The sequence below is a fragment of the Helianthus annuus genome, chromosome 4 (assembly GCF_002127325.2).
Source record: "Helianthus annuus cultivar XRQ/B chromosome 4, HanXRQr2.0-SUNRISE, whole genome shotgun sequence".
NCBI classification, from domain to species: domain Eukaryota; kingdom Viridiplantae; phylum Streptophyta; class Magnoliopsida; order Asterales; family Asteraceae; genus Helianthus; species Helianthus annuus.
Genome location: NC_035436.2, coordinates 107962485 through 107990225, shown reverse-complemented (window position 1 = coordinate 107990225; position 27741 = coordinate 107962485). Strand labels below are relative to the sequence as shown.

Below are 27741 nucleotides of genomic sequence, written 5' to 3'. Positions count from 1 at the left end.
GTCTAAAACACATGAATCATGAGCGTAGGTGATTCAATCAACGATTAAATCGATTGAATCGGTACCGAAGCTCTGATATGAATTAAAGACAGAAGTTTGGATAGAAATAAACTAATTCGGTAGAAATGTCGGCAGCATAACGGCTAGTCAACATAGATTTTATTAACTTCCATTTCATATCGATAGAGTATACAACATTAAGCCTTGTTGAAGAACATTCAGTTCGATCCTCTCTCAAATCTCAAAGTTCCAAACTTATGAGCTCATGCGCATCAGTAGCCTATATACAGGTGTAGGACAGCTAGTGCATATCTCTTACGCGCGTATGACTTATGCATACGTAGGACTCATGTGCGCGTATGATTCTTGTGCTTCTCTCACACACGAAACTATACAATATTCAACACATTCTCCATCTAACCTATTCTCTTAGTAATAGACACATAAAATGCATCAACATTTTTCCTACACCCAGTATTTTTAATATAGTTCCCCGAAGTTTAATTGTGTTAATATTTCATTTTATTTCGTACTCTATTTTTTCTAAACCAACCCAAACTCATTTAGGTTTGGATCGGCGTTGCCCAAACCAAATTGATATGTTTCTAAAATGTTCCAGTTTGGCCCGAACCCAAACTTGGAATGACCCATTACTCAATCCGACCCGTCCGTTTTATGAGGCTATGCCCCGCTTAGCCTAATAAATCCTGATTAAGATGATACCTTTAACTTCTTTTGGGAAATCAGGCTGGTTTTCAGGAAGGGCATTACGAATTGCAGGTACCTGCTTGTATGACTCACTCAACCTAGATAGAAGAGGGTAATTACTCTGCACAAAAAAAATTGCAATCGTAAACCTTACAAACAAAACTAAAAGTGGTAACACTAATATAATAATTCCACATGTAAAGATACAACACATACAATATCATAGTTGTATCTCTCTAATGTACCAATGATTTGGGGAGCGAGAAGCACATCAACCTGCCTATATATGTTAGTAAGTATATAATCTATAAGGATACAATATTTGTATCCAATGCAAAAGAAACAATAATTACCAAGCAAATTTCATCTCCGGTTGCATACTTTCCCGCATGATCTTTTAGTAAAATCTCCAAAGCTACATTGGTTTACGTGCAAAAATTTGAAGGATTTAATCATAATTAATGTGACAACCCTCACAATTACAGGTATCCGTACAATTAATTAATATTTAACTTGTGCTTGATTACAACTGTGATTAAACTGCTTTCTGTTTTCTGTTACATACATACATATGCATCACATTTCATACTGTCACTCCATTTATTTCACACAAACTTTAATGACAAACTTGATGCACAAAGCACAGCTAGTACAGTGAGCGGATAACCCAGAAAACATGCTGACAATGCCAGCACCTAGACAGACAATGTTTTAAGGCCAGTATGAGCCAGAGACAGGGTACTACACTAGTAGGGAGTGTAGGGAAGTGAGGACCATAAAACTGCGTCACTAGGTGATAGTTATAGTGCCGGGAAGTGCCTAAAACACACTTTAAATGCAGAATTCTGCACTTAATAACAAGAATTCAGCATTTAATTATGCTAGTAAGGTGCAAAAACTTGACAAAATGGTCCTAGATACTTTCCAAAGTGTTGGGAATTAAAAGTGTCACTAAAACTATTATAAAAGACACCTTACGGATTAATTAAGCACTTTAACGGACAACACCCAACCGAACAACTGGACTTTACCCGGAACACAAAAATATTGTCAAACACATTGTTTTTATTTTTCTAAGCTAGTTAGGGTCCCCGAACACCCTAACACACTATATAATTAATAATACACCATAAACCACTAACTTAGCACTTGATCTCTAACTAGATTAGTAACTAAATATTTGAAACTCAACCAAGCACCCCCCCCCCCCTTGGGACGGTTACATGGGGTCTCCCACCCCATGATTTTCTTAATTATTTTATTGGATATGGTATGTACTCTAGGGAACACTTAGACTAATGGACAATAGCTTGATGGAGGATTGTAAGTAAACCTTGTAGTCCATCATTCTTATCATCACCAACATCAAACAACATTCAAACTCTCTCTTCATCTCTTCTCTTGTTCGGCCGAAACCAAGCACACCCACCATCACCACCTTCAAGTTTCTTTCTTGCAATCCACATACATCCAAAGGTGCTAGAGATCATACAAACAAGCTTGGTGTGTTCGGAAGCTCAAGGACCTCTCTTATCTTCTTTTATCCACCACTTTTATACTCTTGAACTCCCCTAGCCTTGTGTTAGTGGTAAGAACTTAGATCCTTGCATTTTACATGTTGTTTAAGTGGTTAATGGTGTTTAAAGATCAAAATGATAAGAACTCTAAAGAACCATAAACAAAGTCTTGAACATAAACTAACTTTGTAATGTAGTAGTGTTAATATGGTTAAGAAATCATGATATTCTTGTGTTGTGATGCTTGTTGATTATTGTTTGCTAGTAGAAATGATATGGACCATCGTATGATCTTGCTAGATCATGATTAAAAACATGAAATAGCAAGATGAGAAAGTTAGAAATGTGTAGGATGATGGAATCATCCACACATAAACTATGAACTTGAATAAATAAATGATTTCTTGGAAAAATAAAGATCAAAGTAGGTTATAATCTTGTAGATCTAAAGATCCATGAGTGGTTTTTCGAAAGAACCAAGTGAAAAGTATGAGTTCTGTTAAAACTTGGATCTTACATAAACTTAACACATTTTTGGTGGATAAACAAGTGTATAAACACCTGTGTAATAAGAAAATTTCACAAAGAAATATTTTTAGAAAATATGACTAGAAGTTGGAAGGTAACAAGACTTACTAACTGTGCTAGTAAGTTACTACAAATTTTTATAAATTTTCAAGTTCATAAGTTTATAGTTTATGCTTGATTTTGACAAGTTTGGTAAATAAAGGTTGTATGTTGACGATTGAGAATTGTTTGAATGGATTATTTGAAAAGAAAATGATATGCTAGTAAGCATGGACGCCTCCATTTGCAAAGGAAACTCTGGCGAAATTTTTCTAAAATTTCAACACTTAGAAATTATTTTTCTAGTAAGTGTTTACAATTATATTTTTAACCTTGTTTTCGAAATAAACCTCGCCACGATTTTTATTACAAAAATACTAAGTGTCAGAGGTTGATTTTCGTAAATAAAATTCGATAAATATATATTTAGAATATATATTTTATACTAAAACTCTTGTGTGATTATTTGTTTATTTTGTGAACTAGTTATATTATTGTTAGGGTAAAATAATATTACTTATGTATACCATGAAATTATGACTCCAATATAATACCAAAACCCTCAAGAAATAAATGTTTAAGTTACGCAATTATTATTGCGATGCGTCACGCTAAAACATAACTTATGTGATATTTCAGAAAAATACTTTTACACGTATATTTTTGATAAAATATTATTTTCGAAAATCTATGAAGTAAAATATAATATTTTTGGGAAAAAATATATATATTTTGAATTAAGATGTTTTAGACAAATAATTTAAGTATATTTTTCTAAGTGGGACTTAAAATATATTTATCGGAAATTACGAGTGTACATGTATAACTACCCCCATCCTTGGGAAGGAAATACACGTATAAAGTACTTGAGAAGTGTGGATACGAAATAGCTGCCTAACTATTTTCCAAAAACACAAGTTAAGTTAAAATAATTATTATTACTTTAACAAGTAGCCAAACTTGATATAATATCAAAGTAACGCAATTCAAAACACTAAATCCTAAGCCAAGGCACGGCCCATCCGTCTAATAGGCATTAGTAAGTGTAGGTCGTCGCGTAGCAGACCAAGTTTGGATTGACGACTATTTCAGGAGACGCGCTTCAGTGAGTTCATGTCCCCCTTTTTTCTTTACTGTTTTCAGTTTTATACTTCGGGGGTGAAATACATGCGGCAATTATTACAAACATTTATTTACATGGTATGGTTAGCGTAGGGAGGGTTTACTACTAGATCATGTGAGGGGTGGGTACAACACTTAAGGCCATCAATCCTCGTTGTTAGGACCGAGGGACACAAGAGTGATAGATCTATTTGGGTGTAGCGAGCCCACACCCGTGAGGCCGGGGCGGCCCATAGAGGTGACTGTGTCTTACAGCCGAAGCCCGGTAGCAAATTTGCTAGGTTTGAGTCTTCCTGCACCTTTTCACACATACCAGTGGCTTTACAACCCATTGGTGATCTCTTTTTTTCATTATTGCTACATACCAGGGACTTTTATTCATACATGAAAGGTTTATACATACTCACTTTTACATGAACTCGCTCAACTTTTGTTGATTTTTCAAACTACATGTATTTCAGGAAATTAATGGATCTGGCGATGTGTGCAATCGTGTCAAGCTGCGTAGGGAATAATGATGTCATCCAGGTTTAGGAGGTGTAACCCTTACCTGGACGGGTTACTTGTCCTTAAACCATGTTTTTATTTAAATCTTTTGTTGTGTCATGCGAAATCGTTTTAATTATGACATGGTTGTGTTTTGTTTTATGTGTCGACAATTTAAACAATGATGTTGTGGTGACTTTTAAAATTTAATGAATGGATGATCATCATGTGTTTTAAATTTCATATAGCATTGTTATGATTGTGCTATGGGATTAAGAAGTCACGCCAATTAAACCCACGCTTCCGCAAAAGCCAGGGTGTGACAGCTTGGTATCAGAGCCTCCATCATAGCGAACTAGGATTCCTTCTCGAGTCTAGACTATGATCACTAGGGCTCTCACGAAAACATTTTTACATTGCATACACTAAACGTCCAGATCCAGTGTACAAAACATTTTTACAAACAAAAGGCACAAATACACTTTTCAAAAATTTATATTTCAGTCTTAGAGACTGAGGGAGTTCAGTCTTAGAGACTGAGGGAGTTCAGTCTTAGAGACTGAGGGAGTTCAGTCCTAGAGACTGAGGGAGGTTCAGTCTTAGAGACTGAGGGGTTCAATCTTAGAGATTGGGGAGGTTTAGTCTTAGAGACTGGGAGTTGGTCTTAGAGACCAGGGAGTTAGTCTGAGAGGCTAGGAAGTTTAGTCTGAGAGGCTGGGAGGGATAGTCTGGGAGACTAGGAGGATTACTTGCTTGCATTATTGTGACTTACATGTTTATTTGATTTTGTGTTGATATATGTGCATATGTGTGGTTGTGTTACAGACGCCATGTCGTCATCATCAGATACTGGAGTATCGGACACCTTGGATCCTTTAGCGATCGTGTCAGACGATGAGATTATGTCAGAGAGTGAGGTCTACACATCAGACACTACTAGCACGGATGAGGATGATTTCCAGCCGTTTGCTCTTCCCGATTTTGGAGATGATATTCCTATCGCTGATGGCCCTTTCGATGGGGACCTACCTCTTCTTCAGGTCCCTGCTCCTCTATCGCTTGCCGCAGTTCCCCTCGATGATCTGCCTCCTGATGAGTTCGCCGATGATGACGTCGACTTGTTCCTAGAGGGTCCCCCGGAGGGTGACCAAGATGGAGTGGCCCTCATGGATGCCGATGTCCCTTTTGCTGATGATCCTGTTGTCGATCCTGTTGTTCCCTTGGCTGAGATTCCTGCTGATGTACCCATTGCTGATCCTGTCATTCCAGTTGAGGCTCCCATAGAGGAGGCTCCTTTTGATCTGTTTGGTGCTCACTCATTCGAGTCAGTAGTGTCTATTTCATCGCACGCCCAGGGAGTACAGCCCTATTCCTCTGATTCCGACTCAGACATGGCGATGTCGGCTGCACCTCTTGTTTTCCTCGACGATGATCCAAAGCCAGAGGTCGAGTTTTTTCCTGATGAGCCTGCTCCTGTTGGTCCGGAGCCGGTCGTTGCTCATGACCCCATTGAGGCCCCAGTTGTTGCACATTTACCAGACCCTATCATTGTTGCGCCCGTTGCTTTACCACCGATATGCACCCATTGTTGCACCTTTAGTACCTGTTTCAGCCCATGTGCATGCTGACCATGCACCGTTTGCTTCTCACATTGATCCTCGTTATGCTGACACCTGCAACGGGTGGATCGAGGATGATGACTACCCACCATTTGTGCTACCTGTCACTCCTCCCATAGCATCTGTTTCGGCACCCACTGAGTTCCCATTGTTCCACCCACACACCACTGACGTCCATCGCACTAATCTTTCCATCACATTCCTCCAGGACAAACCGCCACCTCGTCCTGGGGAGGGTTCATCGAGGCAGCCGCCTGTTTCTGTTCCACCCGTACCATCATCAGTACCGTTCATGTCCCAGTTCCCTCATACTGCATCATCTTTCATACCGTCGGGCGAGCCATTTCTGTGGGCTTCGCCCAATGTTATGCCATTATCAGATCCGTACCACCCGTATCATGTGGGGTACACGACAGAGGACATACTCATCTCTCTACAGCTACAGCAGGACGCGCTGAGTCGTCGCATTCAGGAGTTAGAAGGAGCTCCACGTCCTCCATGTCACTGTCAGACTCCTTTTGCTGCACCACACACTCCTCGTCCTCTTTCCCCTGATTCGGATGTTCGTTTCCTTACATCTGAGCAACAGATTGCATATTTGTTATGCGTCATTCGTGCCTTAGAGGAGGATTGGGTGCACATGCGCCAGTTGCTTTTCTCTCGTTTTCCTCCTCCTCCGCCATCAGCATAGATATTTTTGGTTTGATGAAGGTCGATTATTTTGGTGAGAAAGTCGCGATTGGGCCAGCTTACGAAGACTTTTTGGGGAGACCACACTTTTGTACATGATTTGTGTAGACATATTTGTATTTTTGGGGGTGATGTAACCCCATGATCTTACTTTGATATGTGATGTACTGTAAAACGTGCAAAAACAATATGGTAGTTATGATTTATGAAAGCCCAATGGCAACGTTCTCACTACATGCTTTGTTGAATTATTTGTTTTAATTTTTTTTTACATGAGATGTTATGTGGTTGATGAATGTTACTATATATGCATATTTATTATATTTACTATGACCTGACCAACATGATCGTCTTTTAGAAGATGCCTCCACGACGCGACGCACGCATGCCTACTACCGAGGCGGAACTCCAAGGGATAATTGTCGCGGCTATAGCCCAGTATGCGGCTTCCCATGCAGAAACAAGCGGAAATATCTCGAACAACAACGGCAATAACAATCCACCCAATGGTAATGTTAAGTCGCTTGAGATATATTACGATACATTTGGATACTTTTAGCACATCCGCTAATACCATTTGTAAATTCTAACGTATGTGCAGGGTGCACGTACAAGCAATTCCTCGACTGTAAGCCTGTGAATTTCGACGGCACTGGAGGTGCTGTTGCGTTTGTCAGGTGGGCTGAAAAGACAGACTCTGTCCTAAGGATGAGCAAGTGTGCTCCTGAGCAACAAGTGACCTACATCTCAGGGCTGTTTCTTGATGGTGCCCTATCGTGGTGGAATCTGCAAGTGCAAACTTTAGGAGAAGCGGCAGCTTATACGTTAACCTGGAATGAGCTGAAAGAGCTAATGAGGAAGAAGTACTGCTCACGAGCTGAAATACAGAAGCTAGAGACTGAGTTCTGGCACCTAAAGATGGAAGGTTCCAAGATTGAAGAATATGTTCAAAGGTTTCACGATTTCTCCCATGTGGTGTCGTACATGGTTACGCCCGAATTTAAACGTGTTAAGCGCTTCATCTAGGGATTGGCACCCCAGATCATGAGCATGGTTACCACGTTCAAGCCTGCAACGATCACGGAAGCCATCGATCTCAGTGTGGCACTTACTGAGGAAGCCATTAGATTGAATAAGTTTTCAGTTTCTGAACCGAAGAAGAAGGAGACTCATGTGGAGTCATCTGGTGAAAACAAACGGAAATTTTCCAACTTCAAGCAAGGTACAAGCAATGTGAAAAAGAAGGGTGAGTCGAGCACACCGGCCAGAGCCACAACCGGTGTCGAAAACAAAGGGAAGGGTTACATGGGCACTCTGCCCAAGTGTGACACGTACCAGCGCCATCATTCTGGTTAGTGCAGATTAAGGAAATGCGAATCATGTGGGAAGAATGGCCACTCGAAGGATACGTGTTGGGCCGAAACTGGTGTTGGGCGTGGTGGTAATCGAGGTTATGGGAATGGTAATGGAAACCGCCAACAGGGAGGAAATGGCGGAAATGAGAACCGTGGAAATGTTGCGAATCAAGCTGGGAATGGAAATCGCAACCAAAACAACACTCAAGGTGGAAATGGAAATGGTAATGGTCGTGGACCGGGATGTTTCAATTGTGGAGATGTTGGGCACTTTAAGAGGGAATGCCCAAAACTGAATCAAGCTCGTGGGAGGGTATTCAACATTGGCGCAAGGGAAGCGCGCCAAGATCCAAACGTTGTCACTGGTACGTTCCCTATAAACCAACGTTTTGCATCTGTTCTGTTTGATACTGGTGCCGATTATAGCTTTGTATCGTTAGAATTTAAGAATATGCTTGGGTTAACTGCTAGTAAGCTAGATATTCCGTACTCAATTGAACTGGCTAATGGAAAGCTAGTTGAAGCGAATGAAGTCATCAAAGGATGCGTAATTGAGCTGGGAGAATGCGAGTTCACTTTGGATCTACTACCAGTCAAGTTGGGAAGTTTCGACGTGGTGGTAGGGATGGATTGGTTGTCAAGCAACAAAGCCGAGATTGTTTGTCACGAAAAGACCATCCGCATCCCAATAGAAGATGGAGAGACGATCGTAGTCCATGGAGAAAAGCGCGATACGCCTCTGAGAATCATTAGCTGTCTGAAAGCTAGAAAGTGTTTACAGAAGGGATGTGTTGCCTTCTTGGCACACATCGTGGATAAAGAAGCCGCTGAGCCAAACATCGAAGACATTCCAGTCGTAAAAGAATATACTGAAGTCTTTCCAGAAGACTTGCCAGGATTACCGCCGCAAAGACAAGTCGAGTTCCACATTGACTTAGTTCCAGGCGTCGCGCCTGTCGCTAAGGCATCCTACCGATTTGCGCCTTCGGAGATGCAGGAGTTGTCAACACAACTCCAGGAGCTGTTAAACAAAGGATTCATCAGACCAAGCTTCTTGCCTTGGGGGGCTCCAGTTTTGTTTGTTAAGAAGAAAGACGGTAGTTTTCGCATGTGTATCGACTACCAGGAACTGAACAAGTTGACAATCAAGAATAAATATCCTCTACCGAGAATTGATGACCTATTTGATCAGCTGCAAGGTTCAAGTTACTACTCAAAGATCGATTTGCGATCAGGATATCATCAGTTGAGAATTCAAGAGGAAAGTATTCCCAAGACTGCTTTTAGAACTTGATATGGACGTTACGAGTTTCTGGTGATGCCGTTTGCGTTGACAAACGCGCCTGCCGTTTTTATGGATTTGATGAACAGAGTTTGTAAGCCGTACCTCGACAAGTTCGTGATTGTGTTCATCGATGATATTTTGATCTACTCGAAGACGAAGGATGAGCACGAACATCATTTAAGAGCTATTTTGGAGCTACTTAAAAAGGAGAAATTGTATGCCAACTTCTCGAAGTGCGAGTTCTGGTTACGCGAAGTCCAACTATTGGACATGTGGTTAATGGAAATGGAATCCATGTAGATCCCACAAAGATCGAAGCGATAAAGAATTGGGAGACTCCAAAGACGCCAACCGAGATCCGACAGTTCTTAGGTTTGGCTGGTTATTATAGAAGGTTCATTGAGGATTTCTCAAAAATCGCTCAACCTTTGACTTCCCTCACCCAGAAAGACAAGAAGTTTGATTGGGGAAACAAACAAGAAGAAGTGTTTCAGTTGTTGAAGAACAAGCTTTGTAATGCACTGATCTTATCACTACCCGAAGGGACGGATGACTTCGTGGTATATTGTGACGCCTCGCGTCAGGGTTTAGGATGCGCGTTGATGCAGCTACAGAAAGTTATAGCATATGCTTCTCGCCAGTTAAAGGTCCACGAGAAAAATTATACCACGCACGACTTGGAATTAGGCGCAGTGGTATTTGCGTTAAAGATCTGGCGACATTATTTGTATGGTACGCGATGTACAATCTTCACTGATCATAAGAGCCTGCAGCACATATTCGACCAAAAGGAGCTTAACATGAGGAAAAGACGTTGGGCAGAGCTGTTGAACGACTACGATTGTGAGATCAAGTATCATCCAGGGAAGGAAAATGTGGTTGCCGATGCCCTAAGTCAGAAGGAAAGGATCAAGCCCATAAGGGTTAGGGCTTTGGAAATGATTGTCCAGACAGACCTCTCCTTGCGCATTCGTGCCGCGCAGAAAGAAGCTCTGAAAGAAAGGAATATTGAGGACGAGTATCTTCGTGGGATGGAGAAGCAGTTGGTACTAAACGAGGAAGGAACTTTATGCTTCATGAGACGAATTTGGGTTCCTCTGTTTGGTGGATTGAGAAAGGTTATTTTCGATGAGTTTCACATGTCATGATACTCGATTCATCCAGGAGCAGATAAAATGTACCAAGACCTTAAGGATTTCTATTGGTGGCCAAGGATGAAAGGCGATGTTGCAGTATATGTTAGCAAATGCTTAACGTGCGCCAAGGTAAAGGTCGAATACCAAAAGCCTTCAGGTCTTCTACAGCAACCTGAAATATCCAAATGGAAATGGGAACAGATTTCAATGAATTTCATAACGAAATTGCCAAGGACGCCCAAAGGTCACGATACAATTTGTGTAATAGTAGACCGTCTATCGAAATCTGCGCACTTCTTGCCAATCAGGGAAAAAGACAACACGAGTAAACTAGCTGAGATATACATGAGAGAGATTGGTGCACGACATGGAGTGCCTCTCTCAATCATCTCTGATAGAGATGGAAGATTTATGTCAAGGATTTGGCAGTCCTTTCAAGAAGCATTTGGTTCTCAGCTGAATCTAAGTACAGCATTTCACCCGCAAACCGATGGACAGAGTGAACGAACAATTCAGACATTAGAAGACATGCTGCGAGCTTGCGTAATGAATTTAGGTGGAAGTTGGGACACTCACCTACCATTGGTCGAATTTTCATACAATAACAGCTATCATGCAAGTATTCAAGCCGCACCGTTCGAAGCTCTTTATGGACGCAAATGTCGATCACCGATTTGTTGGGCCGACACAGGTGATAGACAACTAGTTGGTCCGGAATTAGTCCAAGAAATGACAGACAAGATTGCACAGATCCGAGAGCGCATCAAAGCGGCTCGCGATCGACAAAAGTGTTATGCGGACCGAAGAAGGAAACCTCTGGAATTCGAGGTGGGAGATATGGTATTATTGAAGGTTTCACCCTGGAAGGGTGTGGCACGCTTTGGAAAGCGTGGAAAGTTGAATCCACGTTACATTGGCCCATTCAGAATCCTGCAAAGGATTGGGCTTGTAGCATACAAGTTGGACCTACTTGCTGAACTTAATGGCGTTCATGATAAATTCCATGTATCCAACCTGAAAAAGAGTCCGACTCAAGAGACAGTTGTCATTCCTGCCGACGAAGTTCATATCGACGACACGCTCCACTTTGTTGAAGAACTAGTTGAGGTCACTGATTGGAAGATAAACAGGACACGCCGGAGTAGTGTCAAACTCGTCAAAGTTCGATGGAATGCGAGACACAGGCCAGAATTCACGTGGGAACGTGAGGACCGTATGAAGGAGAAATACCCCCATTTATTTCCCAAGACCCCTGCAACTAGAAGCAGAACCTAAAATTTCGGGACGAAATTTTCTTAACGGGGGGAGAATGTGACAACCCTCACAATTACAGGTATCCGTACAATTAATTAATATTTAATTTGTGCTTAATGACTGTGCTTGATTACAACTGTGATTAAACTGCTTTCTGTTTTCTGTTACATACATACATACATATGCATCACATTTCATACTGTCACTCCATTTATTTCACACAAACTTTAGTGACAAACTTGATGCACAAAGCACAGCTAGCACAGTGAGCGGATAACCCAGAAAACATGCTGACAATGCCAGCACCTAGTCAGACAATGTTTTGAGGCCAGTATGAGCCAGAGACAGGGTACTACACTAGTAGGAGTGTAGGGAAGTGAGGACCATAAAACTGCGTCACTAGGTGATAGTTATAGTGTCAGGAAGTGCCTAAAACACACTTTAAATGCAGAATTCTGCACTTAATAACAAAAATTCAGCATTTAATTATGCTATTAAGGTGCAAAAACTTGACAAAATGGTCCTAGATACTTTCCAAAGTGTTGGGAATTAAAAGTGTCACTAAAAGTATTATAAAAGACACCTTACGGATTAATTAAGCACTTTAACGGACAACACCCAACCGAAGAACCGGACTTTACCCGGAACACAAAAATATTGTCAAACACATTGTTTTTATTTTTCTAAGCTAGTTAGGGTCCCCGAACACCCTAACACACTATATAATTAATAATACACCATAAACCACTAACTTAGCACTTGATCTCTAACTAGATTAGTAACTAAATATTTGAAACTCAACCAAGCACCCCCTCCCCCCCTTGGGACGGTTACATAGGGTCTCCCACCCCATGATTTTCTTAATTATTTTATTGGATATGGTATGTACTCTATGGAACACTTAGACTAATGGACAATAGCTTGATGGAGGATTATAAGTAAACCTTGTAGTCCATCATTCTTATCATCACCAACATCAAACAACATTCAAACTCTCTCTTCTTCTCTTCTCTTGGTCGGCCGAAACCAACCACACCCACCATCACCACCTTCAAGTTTCTTTCATGCAATCCACATACATCCAAAGGTGCTAGAGATCATACAAACAAGCTTGGTGTGTTCGGAAGCTCAAGGATCTCTCTTATCTTCTTTTATCCACCACTTTTATACTCTTGAACTCCCCTAGCCTTGTGCTAGTGGTAAGAACTTAGATCCTTGCATTTTACATGTTGTTTAAGTGGTTAATGGTGTTTAAAGATCAAAATGATAAGAACTCTAAAGAACCATAAACAAAGTCTTGAACATAAACTAACTTTGTGATGTAGTAGTGTTAATATGGTTAAGAAATCATGATATTCTTGTGTTGTGATGCTTGTTGATTATTGTTTGCTAGTAGAAATGATATGGACCATCATATGATCTTGCTAGATCATGATTAAAAACATGAACTAGCAAGATGAGAAAGTTAGAAATGTGTAGGATGATGGAATCATCCACACATAAACTATGAACTTGAATAAATAAATGATTTCTTGGAAAAATAAAGATCAAAGTAGGTTATAATCTTGTAGATCTAAAGATCCATGAGTGGTTTTTCGAAAGAACCAAGTGAAAAGTATGAGTTTTGTTAAAACTTGGATCTTATATAAACTTAACACATTTTTGGTAGATAAACTAGTGTAGAAACACTTGTGTAATAAGAAAATTTCACAAAGAAATATTTTTAGAAAATATGACTAGAAGTTGTGAATATTCGAACTCTTTAAAAATAAAGTTTTTAAAGAACAAATCGCATTTTGGAAGGTAACAAGACTTACTAAGTGTGCTAGTAAGTTACTACACATTTTTATAAATTTTCAAGTTCATAAGTTTATAGTTTATGCTTGATTTTGACAAGTTTGGTAAATAAAGGTTGTATGTTGACGATTGAGAATTGTTTGAATGGATTGTTTGAAAAGAAAATGATATGCTAGTAAGCATGGACGCTTCCATTTACAAAGGAAACTCTGGCGAAATTTTTCTAAAATTTCAACACTTAGAAAATATTTTTCTAGTAAGTGTTTACAATTATATTTTTAACCTTGTTTTCGAAATAAACTTCGCCAAAATTTTTATTACAAAAATACTAAGTGTCGGAGGTTGATTTTCGAAAATAAAATTCGATAAATATATATTTAGAATATATATTTTATACTAAAACTTTTGTGTGATTATTTGTTTATTTTGTGAACTAGTTATATTATTGTTAGGGTAAAATAATATAACTTATGTATATCATGAAATTACGACTCCAAAATAATACCAAAACCCTCACGAAATAAATGTTTAAGTTACGCAATTATTATTGTGATGCGTCACGCTAAAACATAACTTATGTGATATTTCAGAAAAATACTTTTACACGTATATTTTTGGTAAAATATTATTTTGGAAAATCTATGAAGTAAAATATAATATTTTTGGGAAAAATATATATATTTTGAATTAAGATGTTTTAGACAAATAATTTAAGTATATTTTTCTAACTGGGATTTAAAATATATTTATCGGAAATTATGAGTGTACATGTATAACTACCCCCATCATTGGGAAGGAAATACACGTATAAAATACTTGAGAAGTGTGGATACGAAATAGTTGCCTAACTATTTTCCAAAAACACAACTTAAGTTAAAATAATAATTATTATTTTAACAAGTAGCCAAACTTGATATAATATCAATGTAACGCAATTCAAAACACTAAATCCTAAGCCAAGGCACGGCCCATCCGTCTAATAGGCATTAGGACGTGTAGGTCGTCGCGTAGCAGACCGAGTTTGGATTGACGACTATTTCAGGAGACGCGCTTCAGTGAGTTCATGTCCCTTTTTTTTCTTTACTGTTTTCAGTTTTATACTTCGGGGGTGAAATACATGCGACAATTATTACAAACATTTATTTACATGGTATGGTTAGCGTAGGGAGGGTTTACTACTAGATCATGTGAGGGGTGGGTACAACACTTATGGCCATCAATCCTCGTTGTTAGGACCGAGGGACACAAGAGTGATAGATCTATTTGGGTGTAGCGAGCCCACACCCGTGAGGCCGGGGCGGCCCATAGAGGTGACTGTGTCTTACAGCCGAAGCCCGGTAACAAATTTGCTAGGTTTGAGTCTTCCTGCACCTTTTCACACATACCAGTGGCTTTACAACCCATTGGTGATCTCTTTTTTTCATTATTGCTACATACCAGGGACTTTTATTCATACATGAAAGGTTTATACATATTCACTTTTACATGAACTCGCTCAACTTTTGTTGATTTTTCAAACTACATGTATTTCAGGAAATTAATGGATCTGGCGATGTGTGCAATCGTGTCAAGCTGCGTAGGGAATAATGATGTCATCCAGGTTTAGGAGGTGTAACCCTTACCTGGACGGGTTACTTGTCCTTAAACCATGTTTTTATTTAAATCTTTTGTTGTGTCATGCGAACGCGTTTTAATTATGACATGGTTGTATTTTGTTTTATGTGTGGACAATTTAAACAATGATGTTGTGGTGACTTTCAAAATTTAATGAATGGATGATCATCATGTGTTTTAAATTTCATATAGCATTGTTATGATTGTGCTATGGTATTAAGAAGTCACACCAATTAAACCTACGCTTCTGCAAAAGCCAGGGTGTGACAATTAAATGGTTGGTTTGGTTAGGTCAAGGAAGATGAAAGGTCAAATGAAAGAGATTAAAATCCGTCAATAAAGGGTGTAGATATACGAGTATAGAAAAGCTAGAGATAATTAAAGAGATTTGTTTATTTATATGGTTCCATATTAGTAGGAGCAAGGTTGTTTTAGTGTAGATAGATGGTTAAGGTGTTGTAATCTATGTGGTATTCGATCATTATAATAGAAAAGTGGTGTGTCCTAGATTTGGGTCACAAAACTTGGTTATTTATGAATCCAATTATTTCCAACAAAATCAAAAAAAATTTCTATGAACAGGTGACTTAGGAAAGAAATTTATGTTTTTATCTGATTTTTGAAGTGAAATGTAAAATTAGGTAAATGGTTGGGCCCTTGGGTGGTATGTGACTATCACCAAAGTCACTATGGTTGGGATGCCTACAACATATAACTAAAAGTATTCACATCCTTTTCCATCTGTGATGGGTTTTGCATATTATAAGAAGTGGTTATAAGTGTAGGAGAGAAATAATAATACTGTTCATCTGTATATTGGGGTTGGGGGGGGGGGGGCTGTTCGCCGCCATTAGTTTTTTTTAATATTTTTTGAAAGTGGTTGTGAGTGGAGAAGAGAGAAATGTAATGATAAAGGAATAAAATTACTACATAATTGAAAATGAGAGAGAAAAGACAATGATTTTTAGTGTAATTATAGGAATAAGGATAAAGGAATGGATGTGAATGCTCTAACATGTTTAGGATAACAATCCGTTTTTTCGATATATCTATATTATATTATAATACATGAAGTATAGGTATCTTAAAATTTAAATAATACAATCATAGTTGCTTAAGGTACAAGACATAATACACATGTGTTGATCCCTCTAACTGTTAGCAAGTAAGTAAGGTTTTACCGAATGAAATCAAGAATATGGAAATAAATAGAGGCATTACTTACATGGGGCGTGATGTGAAATTTATAAAAAGGTCATGTGCACCATGTGTTGATCGCTTACTCTGGCCAAGTAAGTAGTGAACGCATGATACCGTGAATTTTTTATAATAGACACATTTACGTTCGATGTGGTAACGACGGGGTGAATGGGACGAATTAAAAAGGTACCCAAAACATATCAAATAAGTAAAATATTTGATGATAATGTAAACGTAAGCCGGGCAACGGAAGCGTATTACATTAGAATAACGAGCCCGAGGGAAGGGACGAGAATCAAAGCAAATGAAAATACAAACCGACCAATGAGAATGCTAAGGCATAGGGGATAAAGTTTGACTGTCATAAGAGATGAAATTCACACGAACAAGTTAAACGGATTGAATAAAGAATAAAGGACTTGGTCGAATAAAAGCAATGGGATTCGCTAAGACGACCAAATAAATCAAAACGAAGTCTTAACGCGTACCAGAAAGGTGGCAATAATAATGACTTTGGTAAAATACCCGATGGATGGGTAGGATTTCAGAAGTACGCGTAAACTAAGAGACAGGAACGCGGATTAAAAGTTAAAGGACTCGGATTAAGAGTTATGACTAAAAGACGACAAGATATTGCAAACATAAATTTTGAAAATTTCGTTCAACTATTTCAAGTTGAACGGATGGAATAAAGAAGAACGCTTGATAATGTAAGGAAAACGCAAACCGGGCAACGGGAGCGTTAAAAACATTAATACAAAAGAACCCGGGTAACGGGTTGTAAATAAATATAGGAATAAACCGGATAATGCTAAACAGAGAACAAACCGGCGCGTAAATGACGTAAGAAGTCATATAGTCGGAGGAGTAGTCCAAAAGAAACCGAATGTGGCCTTAGACTACGGTCAAGGTCAAACGAGTTTCAAAAGCGACAATAATTTTTTTTCTAAACATAAAAAGGGGTCCCTTAACGCCATATGTGTATATATATATATATGCAATTGAATAATGACACGAGTAAAAGATGATCTACGGGATCACCCTAACCTTCGGGTTGTAAACAATGTAAAGGTCTACGGGACCAAAAGACCCTTGGGTCACAAATAGAACAAAACGAACTGTTGGGCTCTCACCTTAAAAAGGTGAAAATCTAAAGAAATAGCCTATGAGGCTAAGTGAAAGAACCTAAGGGTCATTTGGGTTAAGCGTGGGAACTAGTTATAATTCCCCACATTAATAATAATGGAAAGGAATAAATCCTCAGACATAAATTCCTTGATACAAGTAAATGACGTAAGACAAAGAGAAAATGTTAAACTAAAAATTCAGTATTTTAGTCAAAAGCAATGTTCTAACAAGCATAGGTAATATGAGGTGGTTAGGAAATCCTAAGTGCACACAAGGCCGGAAATGGCAATATGGTAAACCCGAGTGACGGGGTATGAAGTGACGGTGACTAGTCAGTCTAGCCGGTAAAAACCATTCAAAGTCAAGAGAGTGTCATGACTGATGCAAAGCGCTTGTTAATATAAGACTAGCATGGAGTAAACATGTTGACGGACTAACACGACTGACTGGTCAAATGACAACTCGGTCAAATAGGCGACAAGGATAAGAAATACACGATAAAAGTCACGGTTCGTGAAAACTTGTACATGAAAGACGCACACGTCAATACAAATGATAATTGTTGACCGAAAAGAGTGAATGCCTCAAAAACGAAACTAAGTTCGTTTGGCCTAACCAAGGAACTACGTAAAGATGGTTTCGAGGACGAAACCTCTTTAAGGGGGGTAGACTTGTAACACCTCGAAAATGGGATTGGAAATTAAACCACGTTAATAATAATGAACGGGTAAAACACTATTAGTGGTAAAATTGACCCGGTGAATATTAGGACTTAAACAAATAATCCTAGTATTAATTAAAAAGGAGAACAAATGCTTTGAGAAAACAACGTTAGAAGAAACCCGAGTTAACGGGACTTAAAATGAAACGGGTTATGACTTCCCCGAACCCACTAAGTAACTAGGAATATTGGGGGGGGGGGGGGTTATTCCACGGTCCTCCCAATCGCTAGAGTGATCACACTCCACAAGCTAGCTTAGCCCCATAGCTGCCTGGGGGTGAATACCCAACCGAGAGCGAAGAGCTTGGCCGTGGGTTGCGGACACCAAGATTCGAACCCGGGACCTCTAGGGAGAGGGTGGGTGAGGCTGGCCAACTGGGCTACCCTATAAGGTTAAGTAACTAGGAATATTAACCTAGTTAGTTATGTGTTTTTAGAATAATAAAGGAAACTTGAAATAGTTAACCCATTTATAAATCCTTGAAACTATAGGGACTAATATTGCCAAGTGGCAAACTTGTTTTAACTAAAACAACTAAAACAACACAACACACACACTAAGAGTGTGTGTGTGCGTGTAATCGGCCAGGAGCAAGGAACTAGGGGTGCAAACCCTAGTTCATGAAGATCTTCAAAATTGAAAGGGTAATTGAAACCCAAATTCGGATTTGAACATATAATAACGATCACCTATTCATGAGAATCATGAGGTATGTCGAAATTTATATTTTGGTGATATTTTGAAATTGTGATAAACATGCATGAACGAAATTCTTGTATGAAAGTTGAATGTTTTAGTGAAATTGATATGAGTACAAGTCTAGGAACAAGCCCTAGATGTAAACTCGTTAATTTAGCGCCATAAATTAGTGTTTCGGTTAACTAATTATGTAGGTGCTTAGTGGGTTTTATGATTATATGATGAACACTAGAATTAGAGTGTTAGAATGGATGAGCATTGATGTAAGTAAGGCAAGTTCTAGATGTGGTTTATGAACACTAGACTTAAGGACGTGATATTGATGTCGAAACTCGATTAAAAAGTTAATCAAAAACTTGACAAAAGAAGTATACGAATCTCGCCCTCAAGGTGCTCGTTAAAATGCCTAAGTGAAATTGGGTGCCGACTAGTTCGTAGTTAGAACTTGATTTGAATAGGTATTTAGATGAATGCCTAATAACATGATGAAACGGGTATTCACTTATAGATGAAAATCCGTAAATTTTACACTATGAAAGAATAAATCATCTTTGATAAAAGAGAGCTAAGTTAACTTGGCGTTAATAATAGCATGAACATGGATGGAAAGGTAGTTTAAAATGGTAGCATCATAATAATGTCTACCGGGTAAATTGATGAGATCGCCGAAATGAGACACAAATGTGCATTATATACGATTAAGGATAAATGACTTTTAAAAGTCAAATTAACCAATGATAAGGTCGAATAATAATTTCGACTTAAAACACGTAAGACGGAATAGTCGTAATTAGAGATGACTAGTCTAACCGTCTTACGAATTATGATGCTAGTTTGACGCTTGACAAGCTAGGTGGAAGCTTGGGAAGGAAGCGGGTCAAAGAATTCAAGTATGGAAGAAAGGCGCAGTTTGGATGTAAGGTAAGTGAAACTTACACCTTTTGTAGAATGCGTGTTTATTCTATAAGTTATAAATACAATAGAGATAATATTCGAAATATGGTTTCCGACACGAAATGATACGGGTTGGAACAAAAATAAATGTTAAAAACCATGGTTAATGGTAAAAAGGGGTGGAACGATAAATTAGTCACGAAAAGACTAAGATAAAATGAGTTTTCGAACGCTACTTTATAAGTAAGCCTAAACGAATAAAAGGGGTGAAACAGTGATTTAGCAAAGTATAAATGGATTAAAGTTGAAGTTTAAAACAACACCAAGTGGCATAAACCATGTTGGGTAAATGCGTAAGAAACGGATTTAAGAGACCTAACTAATTGGTGAAAAAATCTGAAATGAGTACCTAACGAAATGGTAAGTAAATACCATTAAAACATAAGCGCAAAATGTTTGGTCATTTAGACCAAACGGGTCAAATGGAAATGTTGATACCATTTAACAATTAACGATTAATAAGTGTATGTCGAGTCTTATGCTCACAGGTTAAAACGGGTTGTAAATTAGCTATGCTATGAATTAGCAATTAAATGGAGACAAGTTATTAAAACGGGTCAATATGTTGACCCGGGCCAGGTACACATAAATAAGTTTTTAGTTAAACATGCGATTTTGGTCAAATGATTAGCGAAAGTCCTTCGTCGTAAAACAAAGGACTAAACTTGACCAAAATGCCCTTGATGGGTAAGTTGGGCAAACGACCCATATGAGTTGTTTTAGAACATGTATTATAATCATGTAAGTTATAAATAAGCGTAAAAGTTATAGGCATAAGCCTTTTTGGATCATATGTATCAAAATGGTCTTTGCCGCAATATGACATTTCGAATGGCACAATTGGGAATAACTAATCTACATCATTTAAAACCACCACAATTATGGTTGTGGTGGCAGATAATTGATATCTTAATATAGAGTTGATTATGCATATTATGGGGAAAGATTTAAACTTAAAGTTTTAAATCTTCTAAACGGGTCAAAACGAATTATGCTCGTAAATTGGATATGAGCCACATAATTTATAAAAATTAAGAGTCCGAGCTATAGACTTTTGAGATAAATACATAGGCATATACTCTACGACTATTTAGAAACAAGTTGTGATTTTAAACATGAACGGGTCAAAAAGTTAAATAATTGAATTTAAAGCCGTGGGCTTAAATCTAGTAAATCATAAATTTGGATGTTGGATTTTAACTCCATTAGATAGAGATTCAAATTACGGCCGCGTAGAATCACGCGAATTGGTTAAGTAGATCAAAAGTTATGATACTTTAAAGTGTGGTTTTCAATTTAAAATAAAGTTGGGCAAATGCAGGTACCAGCAACAAACCTGCTGGAAAAAGGTCTCCTCCGCAGCACGCGAGGGGATACGGAGGCACTGGTGCGACACGCGGCAGTACGCGAAGGATTAGGGGAAGCCTCTCGCATGGCGCGAGAGGCATGAATCCGGAAAATTATTTTTGTTTTGCTTGTTCGAGGCTATGAACTTTATTAAACTCATTTTTAAGTTATCAAAACTAACTTTTAGGTTGGTCTTGATCATAGGTATAAACTGGAGGTCGGATGACGATCAAGCTCAACGAAGAATCGAACACAATCAAGATACAAGCTTCCGCACTGTGTTTTGTCGTCATCTTTAAACGATGAACTTAATTACATAACGTTGTATCGTTTTAAATTAGTAAAAGTTTTTAATAAACCCGCATTTTTATATGTATGTGTAATTATAAATACACATTCTAAGTAAATATTTATACGGAAACCGTTAAATAATAGTAAGGGTCTTAAATTAAAGCTATTATATAACATTTAATATAATTTATTTAATACCAAAAGTTCTAAAATATTAGTGTAGAATAGTTAATTTCGTTCGGATAAAAGTAGAAATCTAGTTGGAATCTTGTTGGAATTTAGAGAATTTGGCCGGAAACTCTCCAAAATCTAGAATCTCACCGGAATCTGCTCTGGAACCATCACCTGGAGAATTAAAGCGCAATTGTCTCGCCTCGCTTGGAAAATGGGCCTAGGCGCAAGAGGCGATGACTTTTAACAACTATGGTATTGATATCTCAATTTCATGTGTTTCTAGGCAAAAAAAAAAAATTAACCCATGTAAGGTTTGGGTTACTAATAGAACCGAAAATCGACAATCTAACCAAATAAACCTGACCAATTAGCCAAAAAATGATTGACTAATAAAGCAGAGTAACCGATGACTTTGGTGTAAGTTTTTTTTTTTTTTTTTTTTTTTTTTGTGTATCGGATATCATCTTCACAAAGAAGATCAAGGGCTTTTTCTCCGTGACATATCCTCTATGTTGGTTGTTCTTCAACATTCTCAGATTTGTTTGTCATGCATTAAAGTTTTGACCAAGCAAAACCAACACATAACTTATTTTTAGCATCCCCCCACTTGTGGCGTAGTGGTAGGAGGTTTGGGTTTTTCAATGGAGAGAAACTCAAGTTCAATTCCCACTTGTGTCATATTGAGGTGAATATAGGCAATGAAGGATTTGGACTTGACCTTGTGTGAGGTTGTCAGTTCGATTCCCAAGCCCAACCGGGTTTTCATCCCACCGTGTGTTACGCCAGAGAGTTCTGCTCAACGACTGCAAAGTGGCAGCCGGCGGTATGGTTTCCCAGGGGAACACCCAAAAACGCCAAACTTTGAAGCCAGAGCGGGGCAATACGGGGCTCTCCGATTTGGAGAGTGTGGTAACCTTATACATAAAGTTCACCATTCAAAAAAAATCTTATTTTTAGAGCTGAGGATCCTAACAGCAGACCCAGGATCCTGAATACAAAATATAACATTTTCATAAGCACCTAACCTCATTTTCTATTTTTGGTTATTAAGTTCATCTTACAATTTTTTGACCAAAACAATGGTGTTTTAGTAGTTAAACGGTGTTTTGTGTGAAATCGATCCTGAATCTCTGGTGGGAGTCGTTTTTCCTTAATTAGTTAACACTTTTCTTAATTAATTTTACAATTTCTTTCAAATTAATCAAAATCCCCAAATCACATTAGTAATAATTATATAAACAACGTAATTAAACATTAACCACATATTCTCGGTGGAGACAACCTTAATTACACGTACTCATATAGGTATTTAAGTTATTAAAATACTAGTTTTTTTATTAGCTAACAACAACTACATCATATGATAGCCCTGCCGTTTGACTTACCTACTTTTACATGCAACTTCAAAAATCACCTAAAAACACGTATGGATTCCTAAACCAGCTATTGATGCAAATAGTTTAGAAGTCATCAGTTATTATTTATTATGAGAATAGCAAGAAAGAAATATGTTTACCAGTAAAGCCTTTTCCAAGATGCTTATGAACCCATGTAATCCTTTCGTCAGGACCAACGTTATCTCTGATGTAAGCCTGAAACTCAGAATGATATATAAAATTTAGTGAGGAGTTTACAAATTAACAAGAATGAATAAATAAATAAGGGGTTGTTTGGCATTGTTGTGTTTAGCCATTAAGAGGCCTGATCGATTAAGAGGTAGCCTTTAATGGGTCAGCATAGCATGTTTCTAAAACTTACCCAAGCTCTATTAACTATTAGGGGAGGCGGGGTGGTTCTTTGTTTGCACGTGATGGCACTTAATAACGAGTGATGGAAATGAACACACCACCCCCACCTCTCAATTTCCACGCGTGGAACTTAATTAGCGTGATAAACTTCACGCGTTATGGCCCATTCTGTGATAAATGGATGTGAGGGGGTGTGTGGGTTTATTGTTGGGTGTTGTGAGTAAAGTTGTGAGTGATGGAATAATGGTTGATGACATGGCGGAACTTGATTGAATGTTGGAAGTGATGGAATTTTTGCAAGTGATAACCACCCCCTCCCCCCTTATTAAGTGCAGGGGCGGACCTAGAGTGATAGAAGGGGTAACCTCCGTTGCCCCTTGACACTTCGGTGACGCTCCGACGGTAGTGTAAATTTTGGAAAAATTTGACGTTTTTTTTTATTTCGTTACCCCTTTTTATTGAAACGTTACCCCTATGTGGATTTTTCTAGATCCACCACTGATGAAGTGTCTTTTAAGTGAGCCAAACACATTTTACCTCTGACGGATTTAGAGGTAGCTTCGTAATGAAATCATTAATTGGCGACCAAACAACCCCTAAATTACGTTTACTCACCAAAATAGGTATCCTTAAAGTAGGTTGTATGGTTGAAGAGATAATATTTGCAGCCTATACAGACATATCATATACCAGAATTCAAATAAACACATTGAACATATTCATATGTGAAATCGATTCTTATATCTTACCTGATAATTTATTGCTCTTTTCTTAAGATCATGAGGTAACAAAGGATGCTGAGGGTACTTGTCATCTAGGTACTGTATCATAGGAAAAAAGAAAAAGTGTCTTGCTAGAGAGCTTTAGAGTTAACATGAAGATAATTTTGAAGTTACTAACCAATATGATCGCAGAAGATTCAGCAAGCACCATGTCACCGTCTAAAAGAGCAGGCACAAACCCCATAGGGCTGATTTTTAAAAACTCTATGCATACAAAAAGGAAATTAAGTTACACATGCACACGTAGACAGATACAAGGTAACATTCGACCCCTCATTTCATTAGGCTTTCTCAACAGGAACTTACAAATTTGCTTTTGGTTGCCTAAGTGGAACGTGGTCCCTCGTCATGACACCCAAAGCGTGCTTAACTCTGGAGTCTTCTCTCATCCACAACTACAACCCCCAAACAGAATGATGGTATTTGAGATCATACATTCCTTATGACCACTAATATTTCGTATAGACGAACTATATGAAATTTCCGTATGTTGTGACCGTTGTCAATAGATAAATCCTACACCGTTCGAATGCGCACTAGGTCATAAGGAATGTCCACCTCACATACCATGATCAAACGTGTTTTCAATACGTTGGTTGGGTGGTTGAGAGGAGAACTAGTGTGCTCGGGTGGGAGAAAACATACGTGTCGATTGGTATTAGGAATCAAACAGTTGAACATAACATAAAGAAACCACAATCGGAAGTCGGAACTAGTAAATCTAGAAGCTATATGTGAAACACATATGATATTTTTCCATTTAATGATGATCCATACTTGAATTTGGTAACAAATTCATAAGTCTCAACTAACATCAACATGTAAGTAGATTACTGCGCTTAATTTAAATGAAATAACTTTATTACCAGGATGGCTCTGCTCTCCTTTGAACACATTAATGGATTTGCATTCATAATCAAGTCCTATCAAAAAAACAAAATATTCATATCAGCAATTTAAATAACGTCTATATTCAGTTAAAGGAAGATTAGATTATCAAATAAGAAAACCTTTCAAGTTGAGAGCAATTCGAACACTAAATGAGGGATGGCTTATGAAACAAGAGTAGAGTTGCAACTTTTTTTCACCATTAGTCATCTACAGAAAGAATCAAGGTGAGAATCAATGAGGAGGGTAGGGATAGTGTACATTAATTCAGAAGTGTGAGAAGTGTATTACAACACTATAAATAACACTATATAACACCATATAAACACCGTATAACACTATGTAATACCATATAGCACCATATAACACTATGTAATACTATATGACACTATATAACAATATATAACACTATACATCTATCATAGACATGCTATCAGACAAACTATAGTGTTATATTTGTTATATAGTGTTATATAGTGTTACATAGTGTTATATGGTGTTACATATTGTTATACGTTACATATTGTTATACGGTGTTTATATGATGTTATATAGTGTTATATATAGTGTTATAATACACTTCTCACACTTCTGGATTAATGTACAGGATCCTCTACCTCAATGAGGATAGCCTATGTAGTTTTGCATGTGTTTGTGGTGTGATATTCTTTATTTTTTTTTTCCTTTTCTAATTTTCTTTTCTTAATAATTTAATTCTTTATAATTAACTTCCGCACGCTAACTTCTTTTAAAAAAATACAGTAAGCGCATGTGTTATATTTTTCTTGACAACTAATTGCGGGTGCCATGGCGTACCCTAACAAACCGACCATTTGTGGTGTGATATATATGCATAGTGCATTTATTTAAAGGGGAAAGTGAATATGTCGATGTTAGGCATTTAAGGTAAGATGTGAACCGCAGCATGAAAACAAGATGTTAGGCCAAAAGTTGGACACAAATAGCTTACAGAATACATGATCAATATTTAGCTTATTGAATACTTTAATTCTCTATATTTTACCCGTTTCATTCTAATTCTCTACATTTTACCTGTATCATTTTAATTCTCTATATTTTTACCCGTTTCATTTCCATTCTCTATATTTTTACCCGTTAGGCCTACTTCAATTTTATTTTCTATACTTGACATGTATAATATTTATCCACTTTATTTGGACAAGCTTCATGTTAAGTCATTATATCTTGACCCATTTCTTTTTAATTCACTATGTTTGGTCTGTCTAATTTCCATTCACCATGTTTGACCAGTTTAATTTTAGCTCACTACGGTTTGACCATAGTCTTGACAGTTGACCTCAACTAAGTAATTTCAATAAGATCGAGCTAATGCCTCCATGATGGATCAATCAGTTGAATTGCAGGCAGTTTTAATAACAACAATTAAACATATTCAACCTAATAAAAAAAACCTAATAAATCCATAATCGGATGGGGAAATCAAAGTTGGTGAGTTTGAACTGAAATACAACAGATGGTTTGGCGATGGGATCGATCAATCGATATGCGTATGCAAGAGCATGAATAAAACTGAAAAACCAGGTTCGACTAGGGATAGAAAGGGCGGAAGGCACATAGATGTTAGTTTTCCAAAATCATATATTATTTTTAGTTTTCGTTTTAACGAAACCACTTAGTATTGAGAGTTTCGCATCTAACCTTGTCTTTTTCACTTTCCCCTTATAATAAACTGGTACATGTTGGATATCCACTACCTTAATAATCTTTCTTACGTTAGGTATAAATGCATTTTACGGAACAGACCAATCAATATATATACGGAGAGAGAGAGAGAGAGAGAGATAGACGTACCATGTGGATTGTGGAATTGATGAAGACAATAGAAAAGAAACCTTTTAACATATACAAATTTGTCCAAAAGAAAAGAGACAACAGATGCCTACCTAACATAACGCATTTATAAAGAAAAATGCCTACTTAACGCCCACATATTTTGAAAATCGTTGGAGATACACAACTAACTACGTGGGTCCTCGAGAATTAAAAAAAGATAATGCAGATTAAGATTATATGGAGTAACAAGGGTAAGGCCAGAGCCTCCAGCCTATCGTGTAAGCGTCACATAACCTATGTGGGTTTTACCTTCTACATTAAAAAAAGGCATGGGGTAATGTTAGGAGCATGAAAGGATTTAATAAAAATCAGGTTCTCAAAGAAATCAAGGGCAACACCCGTGAACATCTCCACCTCAAAAGGGGCAATGCCCATGTCGAACAAGTGACAGGGTTGTGTTGGGGCGTGGAGTGGCTCCCACCTCCCCTCAATCTCCACGCCACCACACCTTGTGGTCTAAGTATCAACACTCAAAGTTAAGTGTTTTCATTATATGTTAATCTTTAAAATTTTTTACTGATTATCAACGTTATATTTGTATTACAAAGTTATAGACACGTATATTATATGGGGTTCTACAATATAATTATATAATATGTAAAAACTTCATATAACAAAAGTATTTTTATTACCATATGATAGTTTGCACAACTAACTTGAATTTATAACAATAACCGTCAAATGTTAATTAGTAACACTAAACTACCATACCATCCCGTGTATTACACATATTGAATACTAAAATTTATGTAGTACACAAATATATAAAGTACATAAATTACA

General features: G+C 37.8%; 1 protein-coding gene across 2 annotated transcripts; it reads right to left on the bottom strand.

Moving 5' to 3' along the window:
- Window positions 1–499: 499 nt before the first annotated feature.
- On the bottom strand, window positions 500–26970 carry LOC110920210 (glutathione S-transferase zeta class). Of its 2 annotated transcripts, XM_022164434.2 has the most exons (10): window positions 26917–26970; window positions 25206–25293; window positions 25062–25118; window positions 24314–24399; window positions 24163–24234; window positions 24029–24082; window positions 23182–23257; window positions 1062–1123; window positions 925–984; window positions 500–829 (listed from the first exon to the last, which is right to left on the bottom strand). In XM_022164434.2, exons 1-10 carry the CDS (start codon window positions 26965–26967, stop codon window positions 698–700), a joined length of 738 nt encoding a protein of 245 aa, XP_022020126.2. In that variant the 5' UTR covers window positions 26968–26970; the 3' UTR covers window positions 500–697. The 2 variants fall into 2 exon arrangements, with proteins under 2 accessions (XP_022020126.2, XP_035844977.1); XM_035989084.1 differs by lacking the exon at window positions 24029–24082.
- Window positions 26971–27741: the final 771 nt, after the last annotated feature.